General features: G+C 38.2%; 1 protein-coding gene across 22 annotated transcripts in view; it reads right to left on the bottom strand.

The window, feature by feature from the left end:
• Nucleotides 1-15,820, bottom strand: part of SH3D19 (SH3 domain containing 19) — a 103,514-nt gene that overhangs the window by 11,320 nt on the left and 76,374 nt on the right. For all 22 annotated transcript variants that reach the window (XM_040699169.2, XM_040699170.2, XM_015276656.4 and 19 more), the window contains 5 exons: nucleotides 8,934-9,041; nucleotides 5,568-5,680; nucleotides 3,196-3,254; nucleotides 1,169-1,433; nucleotides 201-269 (listed from right to left, as the gene is read on the bottom strand). In XM_040699169.2, coding sequence (XP_040555103.1) covers nucleotides 201-269; nucleotides 1,169-1,433; nucleotides 3,196-3,254; nucleotides 5,568-5,680; nucleotides 8,934-9,041 — 614 coding nt within the window. The remainder of the gene's footprint in view (nucleotides 1-200; nucleotides 270-1,168; nucleotides 1,434-3,195; nucleotides 3,255-5,567; nucleotides 5,681-8,933; nucleotides 9,042-15,820) is intronic.

Raw genomic sequence — 15,820 nt, forward strand, 5'->3', positions numbered from 1 at the left:
ATAAGGCAAATCAACATTATTGGATTCTGTTTTGGCCGTTGCTTTGTTTTTATTAAAGAAAACACAAGGATTTAATAAACCACCATTGGATTTCTCAGAGTAACTTTTAAAGCCCAAAGCATGTGATATTTTAACATAACAGGGGCCATGCTCAGGACACTTACTCATGAAACATTAACCACCAGAAGAAAGTGTCCTACCTTACGAGACAGTTCTCCATGGTTTCTGGGAAGGCAGTTTTCCTTGGCAACTCCATGAGGCGCGGACAGCTTGAATAGGAGCAAATGGGAATAGTTTGTTACATGTCTAAGCACCCAAACATTTCACTGCATGTGAAAACAGCCAGCCGATGGAACTTTTCAGATCACCTATTACAGGTAAATAATTTAGTTTTCTGGACGATGACACACACGTTTGGGAAGTATTTAGAATGGAACTGCAGGTGATAGAAACTACTTTTTTGGGAAACCACATTTTTGTCATCAGCTCTAGAAGTCTTTTAGCCACATAACTTTTATTATACCCTATCACGTATGATGTTCAGCAATGCTCTAATACACAGATATATTCTGCTTTCATTTTAAGTATCTGGGGGAAAGATCCTCCTTTTTATCTGAAATACTGATCCATTTCTACTTAGCGTCCTCTAACGATACATGCAATACCAAAATAACATTTTTTATAATGAAAAGGGATTACATCAATACAGTGAAAATGTAAGATAAGTACTGTTACATTCCTCACTCTCTGCAAGCTTGATTAAACAAGGTAAGCTGCTTTTTAAATTGCAATGCTCCCCCAGTTTTGCTAAGCATTTTGACATATACAGGCAAAAGCAATATACAAACATGATATTTATCATTTTATGTCCTCTTAATAGAACTCAGAACTGACAACTGTGAGAACGCCACCCAACAGAAGTTGTACATTAAAGATATATAGAAAGATAATATACATGTACAAAAATACACACATACATTTGCATTTATATTTTGCCTTCTCTAGTATTATCTCACTGTGCTTATAACTATCTATTTACTAGTATTTTCTAAAGAAGATTATGTTGATAGATGCGCTACCCACATCATATTAACATATCAGTACATTTTCACTACCACTCCTACCATCACTGTTCTATAAACAAGTTTCAGAATATCTCAGCTCTTACCATGTATTTATTATAGAGGGGATGACCTGGCTTAGGTCTAGGAGGTAAAGCTGGATCTTGATTTTTTAAGACTTGGCTTTTTGTTCTCTTGGGTCCCAATCTGAGCTTGCTTGTTTTTTTATCAGAAGCAATGTCAGAAGTGGATCGGGAAAGAGCATCCTTCTGGGAGGAGGTCTTGGTTGCAGAGAGTTTTGGTGGAGGTGGCCTTCCAGGAACACCTTTAGGTGGGGGAGGTCGAGCTGGTATAATTTTTCCATCCACAAGCCTAAAAATTGGGTGAGCAATCAGAGAAATACGTGTACTAATAGGCTTGCCACCCCTCTCTCCACCACAGCCCTAACTATGGAGCATGCAATAAGGGAACATGGTCACGATAACCAGCATAATAGAAGGGTGTGTAATAACTGAAGTTCTCCAAGAATACATGACACAAACCTTCAGACAAACGAGACCAGATGATTAAGCACTTAGACAGATTCTTTTACTACATATTTCCAAGTCTGCTCACCATTTTTGCCTACAAACAGCCTGCCAGTGTTCTCAAAAGCCCCCTACGTAACGCAGGATTTCCTTCAGCAATCCATCCTCTAAAAGAGCTTTGACTGCAGCTGCCTTAGCATGCAGTCCTTCCACTGGAGAGCCTTACTGAAAGCCCTGAGAAGCTCAGCTGATGAAGCAGGTCTTCAGGAATCAGCCCAACTCACTCACTAGGATGTCATCTGAGGTGACCTTTGAGCCTATACCAAAACTCATGATCTATGACACCAGTTGGTACAATGACATCAATGGCATGATTTACCCATTTTTATGTAAAAAACACCAGTGACAATGCTCAAGCATTGGTAATGGTAATGAGGCACCTCACTCTCATTAGCATACCAGTAATTTAGAAACCATAATCAAGGAGTTTAACCAATAGTGGTGATTTAAAAGAAAAAAAATAATTAAAAATTCCCCTTAGTAAGCACGGATTAAAAATGCTGCCTATACAGTGTACGTGAGCAACAATTTTCAGAATCAACTTGCTAATTGACAATTCACTAATAAAAGTCACCCCTGTTATAAACAAGCATTGTATACATGATGCAAAATTTTGTGTTACTACGAAATTTGGCACCACAGCAATTCCAAAAAGACAATTGTTTGATTGTTACTAGTAAAGGTTCAGTGCATTACTGCAGTTTTCTGCAGTAGAATAAGAATAATTATTTGCTAGTATGAATTCCTCAAGGATCTGTAAAAATTATCAACACTTACAACAAATACGCATTAGTGGGACTTGGAGCATTCTTCTGACATGTTTCATGAGTGTCATCCACCACTTTAGAAGATGTTGGCGATTTACAAGTGCGCCTGGATACAGTTTTCAACTCCTATTTGAGTATGGATTACTTCCTAAATTTAAAAAATAATTTCTAGCCCTGCTCAGTTTCCACCTCTCCTCATTCCTGGCCTCATCCTAAGCTTTTTTTCTTTATTGATTGTTGAAAGGAATAAAAATAGGTTATAATTTATTCTGCTGCTTTACTTTTTTTCTTTTCTTTTTTTTTTAAAGTAAACAGTAGAGATATTGTAGAAATTAGTCTGTGCTTCCGGGAAGGTGCTGACCTAGCACGTGCCCATTCTGGGGGTGGCAGCATCTGCCACCTCTGCTCCTTCACCACTCAAATGCAGCCACAAGTGCAAGCGCTGCTGATCAAAAGGTCAGCAACATGCAGGAGAGGATGTTCTATGTTCAGCTGAGGGTGAAAAGGTTAAAGATGCAGAAAGGAATGACTGTCAGCAGCCACTGCACATTAGCTGAAAAGCCAAACAGCTGTCCTATAATCTCTCTGCTCATACCAATACAGTACAAACAAGTATGAAATAGCTAGCAACTTGGTCCTGTTTATTTATTAGAGAACACATTAAAAGCACCTAAGCCTACTGAGTTAGGTTCAGAGTCAGAAATACCTATGCTGAGACTAACTACACAAACTAATTCAGAAACATCTCTGTTAAGTGAATCAGTGAAGAATTGCACTTACCTTGGGGGTAATGCAGGTTCTAGTTGAGATGCTCCAGCCTGTTCTGAATGATTCAAATCCTACAAAGATTAAAAAGACAAAGTCGTTCCATTAAGTCTAGGAAAGATAACAGATCCTGTTTAAATGATGCATTTCTTATTTAAATTACAGTCAGGAAAAGCTAAGAATTTTTGGAGTTTGAGGAATAAAGTAATAAATAACATGACGTGTTCTAGAGTATTACAGTTACACTTAGAGGGAAATGTAAGTAACTTCTCTGACTACCTGAATCACAGCTTAAATTGTGCACTAGGTATAATCCAGCCCTCTCTTGCCTACAACGTGGGAGTCAGAGCCTAAAAGCCAAATTCAGGAGAATCACATAAACGTGCAATTTCAGTGCCTGTAGGAATCCAACTTGCTTGCAGTTACACTATGTGATTTGATTTAAGTTTGACAGATGAAAGGACAGGCTGACACTTTGCACAGGCTTAGAGCAGAAAATACAACCTTGATGCAGCTCACACTGGAAAAAGTCTCTTGCCAATAATGTTAGGTTTCATTCAGGAAGGTATCTAAGGATGTTTCCTAGAGACCTAACAGACAAATCCTGATGAGTCTTGCTTTGGCAGATCAAGTATTTACTGCTTCCAGATGCCCATCCCCACCTTGCCAGAGATTACTACCCCACAGCCGTCAGTAGAGAGGAACACATGACATATCTGAGGGGTTTGGACCACAGTAATGGATTAACAAAATTGCCATCCTTCTGCCTTCTGCTGTTCATTTTTATCCCAATGCCAGAGAATAGTGCCAACTCAGCTGACCAAGCACAGATGTTTGCAACAGAATGCTAAATCAGAGTGCTGAATTTGGGTTCAAAAGTAACCTTTTTGAATCAGTAACTTTAAAGAGGGCTGAATAGCCATATTTATCTAGATCTGGACTGGTAATTTTATCTGGTAGTGGACTATGGGACTAGCTTGAAGCTAGTAAACAACTTCTGTGATTTTTCTCCGCCTAGAAAATATCTAGATGTATTTTGTGACAGAACTTTGACTCTTGACTACATCCCCAGATTAATGCTCCAGAGTAAATGCTTCTGATTAAAAGGAAACCTGCTGCTTTCAGATGGGAGTGGTATCCTAACAGCAAAACCTTTTCTCTTCTGCCTGAAAAGGAGCAAACCTGTACCAACCGCTGCTTAAGGTCAACTGTTCCTATTTGTTCCACTGTAATCAGTTTCACAGACAAACACTGCTAGTTTTCGAAGCACCAGTTTTTGTAATACTTCATTATAAATTCATTCTCATTGTCTACCACTTGGCAATGGAAATAGATTGAAATGAGCAAATTCAATCCGGAACTTAAGTTTAGAAGAAAGAATCTCAAAATCTGTAACAGGTTATTCCAAAATGATTGCATGAGGTGGATCATCCACGTGCCTGTCATAATAATCTGGATGATACTGCAAACATTTCGGGGTTGTGTTGTGTAAAATGTTATTTGATGTCTTGTATTGGCAATTATTTTTTCAGCATTGTCCAGAAAAGATAGGACCTCTATGAATAGCCTCTTTAGCTATGATGTACAAAAGCCTTTCTATCTACTAGCAAAAGTAGCTAAAAATACATTTGCTGGCAGCTGTCCACCTAGTTTGAGCTTTTGATTTATCTCTTTACTGCCTGTGGTTTCCACAAGATTCACCGACATTTTTGCTATCATCACTCTCAACATTTGGAAATTCTACTGTCATTTTCTACTTTAATTCTCTTTAGTACATCTGCATCAAAAGGCATACAGGATACACAGCTACAGCGTACACCATTATTATGTGCTCAGGAGCAACGAGCAGAGCCTTACTTTCCAAAATCGATGGCTCTACTCAGGTTCTGGTAAGGGCCAGAATAAAACAACTGGAAGAAAACTGAAGAAATCAAGCTTCGCTCACCAACAGAACAGTTTATCCTGCCTGTAAATTAGGATGGCCACAGAAAAAGTACTACATGTATGAAATAAAAAAAACAAATGTATTTTTGAAGGACTTTGGCAATATTTGACCATCCAAATATTGTTATATTTTGAACCACTTTGCAGCGCTTTCAAAACTCAACTGTAGCATATCCTGATTCCAGATGCAAAATACAGAAAATTGAAGATAGATGTCATCAAAGTTTACTAAAATCAACAAAGTGTTTTTCAGAACTGGCAGCAGTCTAAATTACCTTATTAAATTAGAGAGCACAGTTAAAAGAAGAAAGTCTTATATTTTTGAGTAGTCCCTTTCGTCCTTTGGTCCCTTAAACAACTTACTTCAAAAAGGGCCGAGAGTGACAAGAGATCTCTTACCCAAAGTAGAAAAAGCTGTTATACAACAGAGCAGTCTAACTTACCACGTTTTTTACTAGGTCACCACTGTTGGGTTTGCCCGCTGTGATGTCAGAGGTGTTGCCAATAGGCTTTTCGGCAGGAAGAGGTGGAGGGCTATGTGGGATTTCATCTAAAGCTGTAAAAACAAAGCTCTGAATGAAAGCCTAATTAGTAGCTTGTTTACATAGAAAGTCTAATTAATAGATTCTTTACACAGACCAACATTAGGTAAGAGAATCCACCTTGGTATGGGGCATCTTATTGTGAACACATCTTTCTTCCTCAAAGCCAGAGCAGCCGGCGCACAGGAAAACTTAAAGACTAGTGAACAGAAAAGGGATGTGAAAGGAACATCGCCACTCTGATGTTGAATGTAGGAGTACTTCCCATTCTGCATAATGAACCTTCACTGGTGTCTCAGGACACCAGCAAGTTATTCTAGGGTTTCAGCTGCAATACTTGTTGATTTAATATTAGACGAGTAGCAGAGTTTCTACCCCTGGGAATGTCAGACTCATTCCTGGGTACCCTGAAACACCATCACCATCTCTCAGCCACATTTCTAAACTAGCTCACTTTTTTCAGCTGTCAGCTCCTGGAATATCCTTCAGGCTGGAAAACAGCTGAGGGTTATTTCAAGTAACCCTGAAAGATCAGAAGACTTGAATGGAAGGATCTACAGAAAGGTAAAGGCAAGAAAAAACTGCAGCCTGCAAGAAAATTCAGGAGGACGAAACAAAAAGAGAGAGTTGGGAGTTCCCTGGCAGTCTTTAAGGAGCTAAGGAAATTTGGAACATAGAAGAGGAAAGAGTACAGCTTTTACTACACAAGAATGTGATCTCAGTTTCAATTAAAAAAAAAAATACAAAAAAAACAAACTCTGTTAATTATATGAGATTAAATGTCCCTACCATTGACATCTGGGAAGCACTTGGGACCAGTTTTGTAAGCATGTTTACCAATCGTTTTGTCCTCATGCACTGAAACTTTGTCACCTATTTTATAACGTATTTGTATAAAATGAAAAGTATTTTCTCACAACAAACTTCAGACACTTAAGCTCTTCTGACTTCAAGCCAGCTTTGGAATTATGTTAAAAAAGGTGTATAGACAGCCTGGACTTCCACATACTCATGACAAAAATGAAGACAGATTCAATGGAAAGAACAACTTCAAGTTATTCATTTCACAGAAAGTACTCATAATAAAGAAAGAGCACATAGGAAGGAGAACTGGTGTTTGTTTTTAACACCTCAGTTGCACTACCATCATCTAAAAGGCTGGTGTGATGTTTAAAAGTAAGTTCAAGAATCAACACATTAAAATCCTTAGGAGCAGGTTAAAGTTACTGTTGGCAATGACTGAGCACAGGGAATGGAAGCTAATGAAGTTCATCCACTCTTCTAAGCTAGTACTGTGAGAAGGAGAAATGGTACCTGCATGTAACTGCAAGGGATATCTTCTCTTAACATACCTCACTGATATATAAAGAGCTTGACAGATTTATTTATTCACACCACCTCAAACCTGGATATATGCACAGATGGCTTGATTTCCCTTCCTCTGCCATCTATAAAGCCAAAAATAAAGTACAAAAAAAAAAAAAGCTCCAAAAACTAGAAAGCAGGTGCTATCTTCACTGATTTCTAAGTGTAAAAACTGCAGTGGAAGTTTAATGCTTCCTTTCTAATCAGAGCTCAACAAAAATGCTAACGAACAACTTCTAAAGCATCAGAGCCCAAAATTCTTCAACATCCACCTTTATCTTTTTTTTTTCCTCTAGTGCTGGTTTTGGTTTTAACTTTTTATTTTTCAGTTTTATTGGGCTTTTTGTTTTGCACTTGTTCCTGACAGAATTAACCCAGAATGGTAAAAAAAAAAAAACCAAACCAAAAACATTGTACTGAGATCATGTAGCTCACCTACAAGCTAAATGCTACTATAGCCTTGTCATTCCTTAGCCCAATTGTACTACTCTCATTTTTTAACAGCCTACATTACTATAGTAGCTCCTATCTGACAAAAGGCTACTCTGCTTATTTGGAACCTGATCCCATTCCTTCACATCCCATTAATCTTCCAGCAGTCGCTCCTGCAAAACAGTCCTTCACATCCCTCAACTGTAATGAAGCACATTATGACCAGCAGTTTCTGTAGAAAGTTCAATTGCCACTAGAGAGCAGCAAGGGACAGGTTATCTACGAGCTGAAAAGAGAGTCCAAACAAGGAAAAAGACAAAAAGAATGAATTTTAAGTCTTTTTTTCTTTTTTTAATGGAAATTGCAACAAAAGATCTCCTTTGTGGAGACAAACTATGTCTTGGGTTCTTTACTGTAAACAAATTCTTCCAACTGAATAAAGCTTCTATTTGATGAACATATATTAGCAGAATGACTTTTCCTCGTAGCTTATCTTCTGTTTTCTCTGCATTTTTCATCATTTCCACTGCATTTCACATATATGCAGAGGAAAAGAAAACCTGATATTTGAAAACTGTGGTGGGAGGGGATCTCAGGAAATGAGAGACAGTCTTAGCAGCGATGCCACCAGGATATTTTTGGTTCTACATCCACTCAATTTAATAAAATATGAGTCTGAAGTTTCTAGAGCTAGCAGTCTTGTGATCTTTCCTCTTAAGCTTTGAGGATAAAACATAAGGCTAAACATTAGCAAGTATGTACTCAAGGACAGAAAGATGAACACACAAAGACCCACACAAGTTTTCCAATAAATTTCCACTGTGAAACACTCTCAGTGTAATTTGTAAAGATATAAGGGATCAGAGGTGGAAGAAAACTATAGTTAGAAGGTCCCTGACACAAAGCTGAACAAATCAGTTACTTGCATCCAAATTCTTGCATGCCTTTTACACTCCCTCTATTACTACCAAGATGCTACTGCTTAAGATTACTATAGTAATGAGGTTCCTTTGACAACAGCAGACCCTGCTCCCAGGAAGCTTGGGAGTGGCAACAAAATATCCTCAGCTGACTTCTGAATATGTCAGTTATTACCGAAGCAGTATGGTTTAGCTAACTGAACAAGTTTGCTCTGCTGAAAGGGTCTCTTCCACCTCTTCTCTGCCAGCTCTTAGATCATCTCCCTGCCACCACTTTCCCTCTGGTAAGCATTAGCTCCAAAAGTTTCAGGAAACATCAAACTTGATACAAAGGAAGGCACCAGACAAGGTAGCTGCAAGAGTAGCATGACTCCCAGCCATTGCTCCCTCCCACCACAGCTCTTAGGTGCGTCATTTGTCTTGTTAAGCTGTACCTTGGAATTCCTCTGACAGCTAGTATAACAAGTTAATAGCAACTCCCTTTTTAAATAGTTAGTTGCAGTTAAAATCATTTCCTGATAAAGATTTTTCAGTCAGGAGAAAAACTTACATTTTCCAGGTTTAGCTGGGATTCTGATAACAGTGGGTTTCCGTGCTAAAGCTGGCTGAGCTGCCTGTTCCTTTGCCGGTTCGATTTTGGGAAGAAACTGGAATGGATCTATAAGGGAAAAAACCCAATATATTTAAGGTTTACTGGCTGAACGTAAATCTTACCAGCTACTGCATTAGTTACTAAGGACATTAATATTTCACATCCAAGAAAGTAATAAAAAATAAATCTGTTCCCGGGGACAAACACCGGGCTAATGTGAATAGAGTAGAGCTCTTTGTAAATAACATATCTTTTTGGTACTTCTGCTTTCATAGTTGAATTAACACAAACATGTTCCAGATGCCTTCTAGGATTATATAAGCCACTGAACCAGAGCAACCGCATTGCTTGATAACAGGGACCTTCAATCAGGATGGCTTCAGGGAAATGTATTTTCAGAGTAGTTGCTTGAATATGCTGCAAACAATCACCAAAAAGTTTTAATCAATAAAATCTTGCCAAAGCTAGACAGCCAGCACTATAGCAGAAAAAACGCCTACAGAAACAAACAGAAAAATAGAAAGAATGTAAATGTTACTAATTACAATATCTCTTTGCTGTAGAATACCTAATTCCCTTGAAGATTCTGCATCATTTTCGCTGATTATAAACCAGAAGTCATGGGGAAGACTGCTTCAGGCCAAGGACACTCAGTTGTCCCTGAGCTCTGTCTGTCCCCACATGCATCACTCATTCCTCTTCTAGACTGTCCAGTCATTCCATCGGTAAGATAGGAGCAATGTTTTCTGTGATTAATAAACTTAATCACTGGTCTCATATTAATAGGCATGAGAACAAATGTGCACGTAGAAGGCAGCTGTAAAAATACTTGTACTTAAATAAAATGCAAATCAAGGGGTTCTTTCTAAAGTACACCATCACGTCAAAAAGCAATATTTCGTTTCTATGTTGTTAACAGACACTACCTTTTTCTCTGACGTTACCAAAAATTGAAATAAAACAGCAATGCATCATAAACACATAGGGCAGAAACTGGAGAAGTATTCTGGCCAATAAATTTTCCATGGCATGCAGTCACAGCTCCAACAGATGAGCTTGATCTCCTAAGGTGGCCCTTTTAGATGTACAGCTCAATGAGATGTTATTTATGGGGTGTCAGAGCCTCAGAGAAGAAGCACGCTGGGCATCTCTTTAAATTCTACAGGGCTTTCTGGAAAAAACTCACCCCTTCCCAACACTACTGCACGCTTTGTGACAAAGTTGGAAATTCTGCATTTGATAAAATCCTACCAAACACTTAGGAAAAAACAACAGAAAGGTTAAGTAGTGTGAAGTCATGATTTCTTATAGATAACTTTGAAAAGCATAACACAGTGCAGCTTATCGATACACCTGAAATCTGCTTGTGAATACAAACTAGATTTCAAAATATCCACAAGTACAGTACTTACTTATGAACAAATCTTTCGGCACTGTAACTAAAAATAAAAACCTTGGTATTTTCAGAGAGAAGTAGTCCAAGTACACTAAGCTCTTTATTTTATTATTTCAAAACTAACAATACCCCAAACAATTTCAGACAGAGCAACATATAATAACAAGCTGCTGAGTTACAGCATGCCAGACTGCTCTCCTGCATACAACAAACCTGGGGTCCTCATACGTTGCCAGCAGCCTCTCTGCCCCCCTGCCCTAGGGTTCGTCTCCTGATAGCCCCCAGCCCAAGGCTCTCATTGTAGAAGAAGCTCAGATTAGCACTGGTCAACAAAAGGTTCAGATTCCTTCTGTGAAAGCTGCACCAGACAAGAGTTTCTTCTGGAGGAGTGAAAAACACAGTAGGGCTGCAAACAGTCTGGCAGTAAGGTAGTTAGAAGAAACATAAAAATCCCACTCTTAGAACAAGGCTGAAGTGTTGATTTCCTTTTCTTTCTTTATACTTAAGTCTGCAAGCTACACCGCTACAATTTGAATCATGTTTAAAAAGATTTACCTAATTTTAACTCTTACAGTGGTGTTCAGAATTATTTTGGTCCAGCTGAAAAAATAAAATCCAACCCAGGCTTTCCTCCCCTGTCTGCCAGCTACGTGGTAACCATACCCTAGCTGCAAGGAGCCCCCTGTAGAGGCATACCCATAGATGTTCTTGGGAAAGCTCGAGGCACAGCATACTCATGGTCAGACAGGTCTGAACAAAGCAGGCAATGGGGATCTCTCACAGTCACCTGCTGCAGAGGTGAAGGAAGCTCTGCATGAACTGCGATGAATCATTTTCCAAAGCCTCATTCTTATAAAAATATAGGCAGAGTAAGGCCAAACAGGAGTACTCTAATGAGCCAAAATTCTTATAAATTGGATGATTTCAAATTGCACAGAATTACTCTTTGTCAACTGCTGATCGTTTCTATGCATAGAGATGGCTTTCTTGACCATCCAGAAGTTGGCTGAGGTCTCTCAATCAACAGATTTGAGAGACATCATTTTTAAGCCTCTGTTTTCTCACCCAAATCTGAGAAAATCCTTTTACAAACGTTAGATTTCCACTCATTATCTTCAGTTCAATTATACTGTTGTCACCTCATAATTAGTAGAAAACTCATTACCTTGTTTGTGTCATTCCATTCCCCAGTGTTGGGTCTGCAGCAGAAATTGGTTGAGTAAATGACTGTGTAGCTTTGTGCAATGGGACTGACAGCATATCAAATTTTTATGTTGTTTAACAACTATTGGGCATCGTTTGAGCATAATTCATGGGAGTGTGAAAACAGAATTGTTAATATACTCATTTAAACCTCCTCAGCTCAAGGAAATTAATCTGCAAGGCATTTTTCATAAAATACCAACAGACTTCTATCGATCTTTCTTTATTAAAATTTTACAGTGACGCTTAAAGCCTTTGTTTTCATTAGTCTTACTCTTCTAGAGCTTTTGTTTCAAAGGATTAATTGGTAACATACATTACCGTGCTCCTTTGTAGGAAAGACAAATAAAAGTTATGTATCCAAACACACCATATATCACCTCTTTCTTTCACTAGTTTAGGAGAGAGAACTTTCTTGCCCACTTCCATTTATCATTGTCATTTGAAGTTGGAAATGAGCAGGTTACAGAAGACAAAGGAGCTTTAGAAAGTTATCCAAAACTTCATTTTGATGCAACAACATTCAATGACCTTTCTGAAGCACTCATTGAATATCATCCTGTCAAAACCACACAACAACAAAGCAAGCAAACAGTGATTTCGCAAAGTTTTACCTTGAGGATTATCTTTCCCCCAAGAAAAGGAAAGGTAATCCAGATGCCCATACAGAAATTTCAAACTTGTCACACATACGCAAGATAAAAAAAAAAAAGCTGTACTAAGTCTTAAGGTCAGGAAGATGTTATGCAGCAACATTTATTGCTACTCAGAGCAGCAGAAATATGGTGAACTACTTGCAGAGGTATTAGGCATTGCGCTTTTTTCACTGCTGACATCTGATGAACTGAAACAAAAAGCAAGGTAGCTCAAGGCCAGCAATCATCACTTTTGATGAATAAACCTGATACAAAGAATGAATGACGTTTACAGGATACACGTGGGGCATGCAGAAGCCAACACAATGAAAATGCACAAAGTCACAGAATTAAGTAGAATTTAACACTGTCTAGAATGTACCAGTAAAATTTCTAAGAAGCGCAGAAGAAGATCCAATGCTAAGTGTACTTGTTAAAAAACAAAACGTACTCAATTGAGCAATGAAATACCTCATCCATGGTGTTAGAAAGCTGGAAAAGAGATAAAATCAAACCTGCTACTAGAATAGCAAAACGTCTTGGGCTACTGTAACATGTAATGACAAGCTTTATAGGATGTACAACTAAAGCATTATGTAGTTCACAGAGATGGTTATAAACAGACCGTTTCCAAGCTTTCACTATAATCAGGTTTTTGGCATTTCTCTAACAGGGGATCCCCACACTTACTTTCTATGTGCATCTAAAAGCAAAACACTAAACATGGACAATCTGGTAGTTACTATTACTAGAGGTAACAGTAATTACACAGACTTTGGAACAAAAGGACGACTAAGACCAACATAAACTGCAACGTAAGAGTTTGGACATTTTTCCTATATCAGGAATCTATTTTGTCGATCAGGAAAGAATCTAGTAGTTCAAGTTGTAAGAGCCTTCAGGAGGATCTAACTCAACCTGAAGTGAGTAGCTGAAGAGGTCAGCTACGAAGTCATGTTGCTAGAAACTGGCTGCGTAATCTCGTCTAACTTCACAATGCTGGTGCTAGATGGTATTTGGACATACAGTGGGAGACAAAACCCAAAGACAACACCGAGAGAGTAAGAAACACAGCCTCATCCATTCTTGCTGAGTCAAGGAAGATAAGTCATTGAAAGTAAAACAGTAGAATACTAAGAGAAGTTGCATTATTTTGGAGGTAGTTCTGGAGTAATTGAGCAGTTAGAAACATTTTAGTTCTTTTTCTCCTCTTCCTTCCTGAGGAAGCAATTAACAACAAGCAGCTGGGCAATAAACCCACAGAAAACAAAGTCAGAGTTACTCAAGCAGCAGTTTTTCTGAATTGGCCACAGTGTCACACAGATGCTACCATTCATGCTGGAAGAAGGAACAATATATATAAATAGACAGTAATCACTGGCTTGGTCATTTTTTCTGCCCCTACAGGCAGAAGTGAACTTTTATATTATGATGAAGTAAATAACTAAATAAAAGAATTGATAAATGCATTGGTTGTATTATTGTTAGAACTGAAATACATAAATACGATGAAGATGAAAGAGAAAGCTGTCTTCTGCTGGTAAGGTAAGAATATCTCTGAATTACCTTTCAAAACACCTGGTTTAAATTAAGTGCTGATCTATCGTGAACAGAGTAATACAGTGAACTGTATGACACCTCAGAGAAAATGCAAAAGAGAAGAACTCTACACACATAGAAAAGAATTCAAATATTTTAGCAAGATCACCTCTAGGTTTTAATTTAAATATGTGCTTTAAATGCACTGTTACCTTATTTTCTGCCTCAGGACATTTGAAAGCAGTCACACTGCATGCTTTAACACAGCAACTGATACAAGTTAAAGTGAAAATCCTGGACCTGCCAAAGCCACAGAACTTCTACTTAGTTCAACTTGCACTAGGATTTCATTTCTGAGCCCTTGTAAAAATGGACTACTGACAAAAGAACAGTTTAGTGAAACTTTTAACCCCAAGGTACTGAACAAATCTCAGTTACCAGCTACAAGAGATTTGTAAAAATACTATTTATGATCCCCAATGTCACAACTGTCATCAAAGCATTAACGCTTCAAGATTTACAGTCCCATGTAGATGCCTTCGCATTCTAAGGGACTGACAAGAACAGGAGTAATTTCATTAGGATACAAACGCCTACGAACATTATCTCTAGCCTTTGTGTGAAAAACTATGCAGGTATTTAGAACTGGCATCAGTTTTGTCTGCTGCTGAAAAGAACTGTTTTAGGGATTTGTCATTCCTAACTTTTCCTTCCTGATATTTCCCTTGGGCCAGCAGTGAAGACCAGAGGTGGGTGCAAGGTTCTGCCATGGTTAACCTCTGAATCACAGAGTTCTTGAGCCTCCAGTGCTCCAACAGACTTCAGCTGACATCACGGACGCTGAAGGCTTTGAGAGTGATCTTGATTCCCCATTTCTCAGTTTGCACTGGAAGAACAATTTCTTTTGCCTGTGTTGCACTGTTTCACCCAGATGCTCACCTCAACTGTTGCACCTTTCCCATCATCAACTGAATACTTCACCTTCCTACTTTTGCATCAGATGTTAGCAGAAACAGTAATCAATCTGTCCCATTCTATTTACATTAGTCTAAGTGCCAGATGCATTTGTGCTGTATCAGAAAAAAAAAGTTTGTGAATATTATAGACCGTGATGTAAAACTGCTTTTTGACAAAAAAAATCAGCTGGTGCTTAGTTTCAAACACCACTGCATAAAAGCCTTCCTCCCTCTCTAGGGTTGCCATAACAACAAGCAGAGTGCTGTCATTTTGTTAAGTAATGACAATGACAAATATGTAAGAAATGCAAAGGTCTGGGGAATTGGGAGCTAGATTACAGCTTCTCTTCCTGCCTTTACAAAACATTTTACTGTGGATTCATCTTGTAAATCCTAAGCTGTTCCTATGGGAACAGGAGAAATAGCTGGTGTTAGTGCTCTGCGTTGCCTCATTTTTCAGAAAGCCACTGCTGTTCTTGTAGATGCTTTGTCAAGACCTAGCATGGCATTAGTAATCAAGGGTATAGCAAAATATATGATTTTCAGCTTACACATGCCTGCAAAAGTCTGGACTGAATTCTAATTTTTCAGTGTAATAAAACAATAATGCTATTAGACCTTCTCTTTAGTAGGTATGAAGAGGTTGCAGCAAAGATGTCACTTTATTAAACAAATGAAATCATGGACATTTGACTCAGGAAATCGAGAAATCATCATTTGAATAATTCTTCAGTTAACTATGAGAATAGAAAGTATTTTCTTCTTAATTAAATCAAGAATAACATCTAGGATGCCAGAAAGGTGAAGACTGCCATTCACTGTTACTACTTCATCACAAATACTGTTGTGTTTGTTTGAAAATTAGGTGATGTTCTTTGGGATCACTGTCAGATTTAACAGAAGAATTATTATTAGTTACTTTTTTCAGGTTTGGGGAAAGGCAGTCTTATGGGTCACACAGCCAAAACATCACTTTCATTCTTATGCACTTTCAAAATGTAAGAACTCTCTTTTCTTTTTTCATACTTAGAACAGTTCAATTTTTCCTTCAGTTGTTGAACCTTCTCAACAAAAGCCTGAAAGGACAAATTTTCTCTCAGATGCATGGAAACCAAT

The sequence above is a fragment of the Gallus gallus genome, chromosome 4 (assembly GCF_016699485.2).
Source record: "Gallus gallus isolate bGalGal1 chromosome 4, bGalGal1.mat.broiler.GRCg7b, whole genome shotgun sequence".
NCBI classification, from domain to species: domain Eukaryota; kingdom Metazoa; phylum Chordata; class Aves; order Galliformes; family Phasianidae; genus Gallus; species Gallus gallus.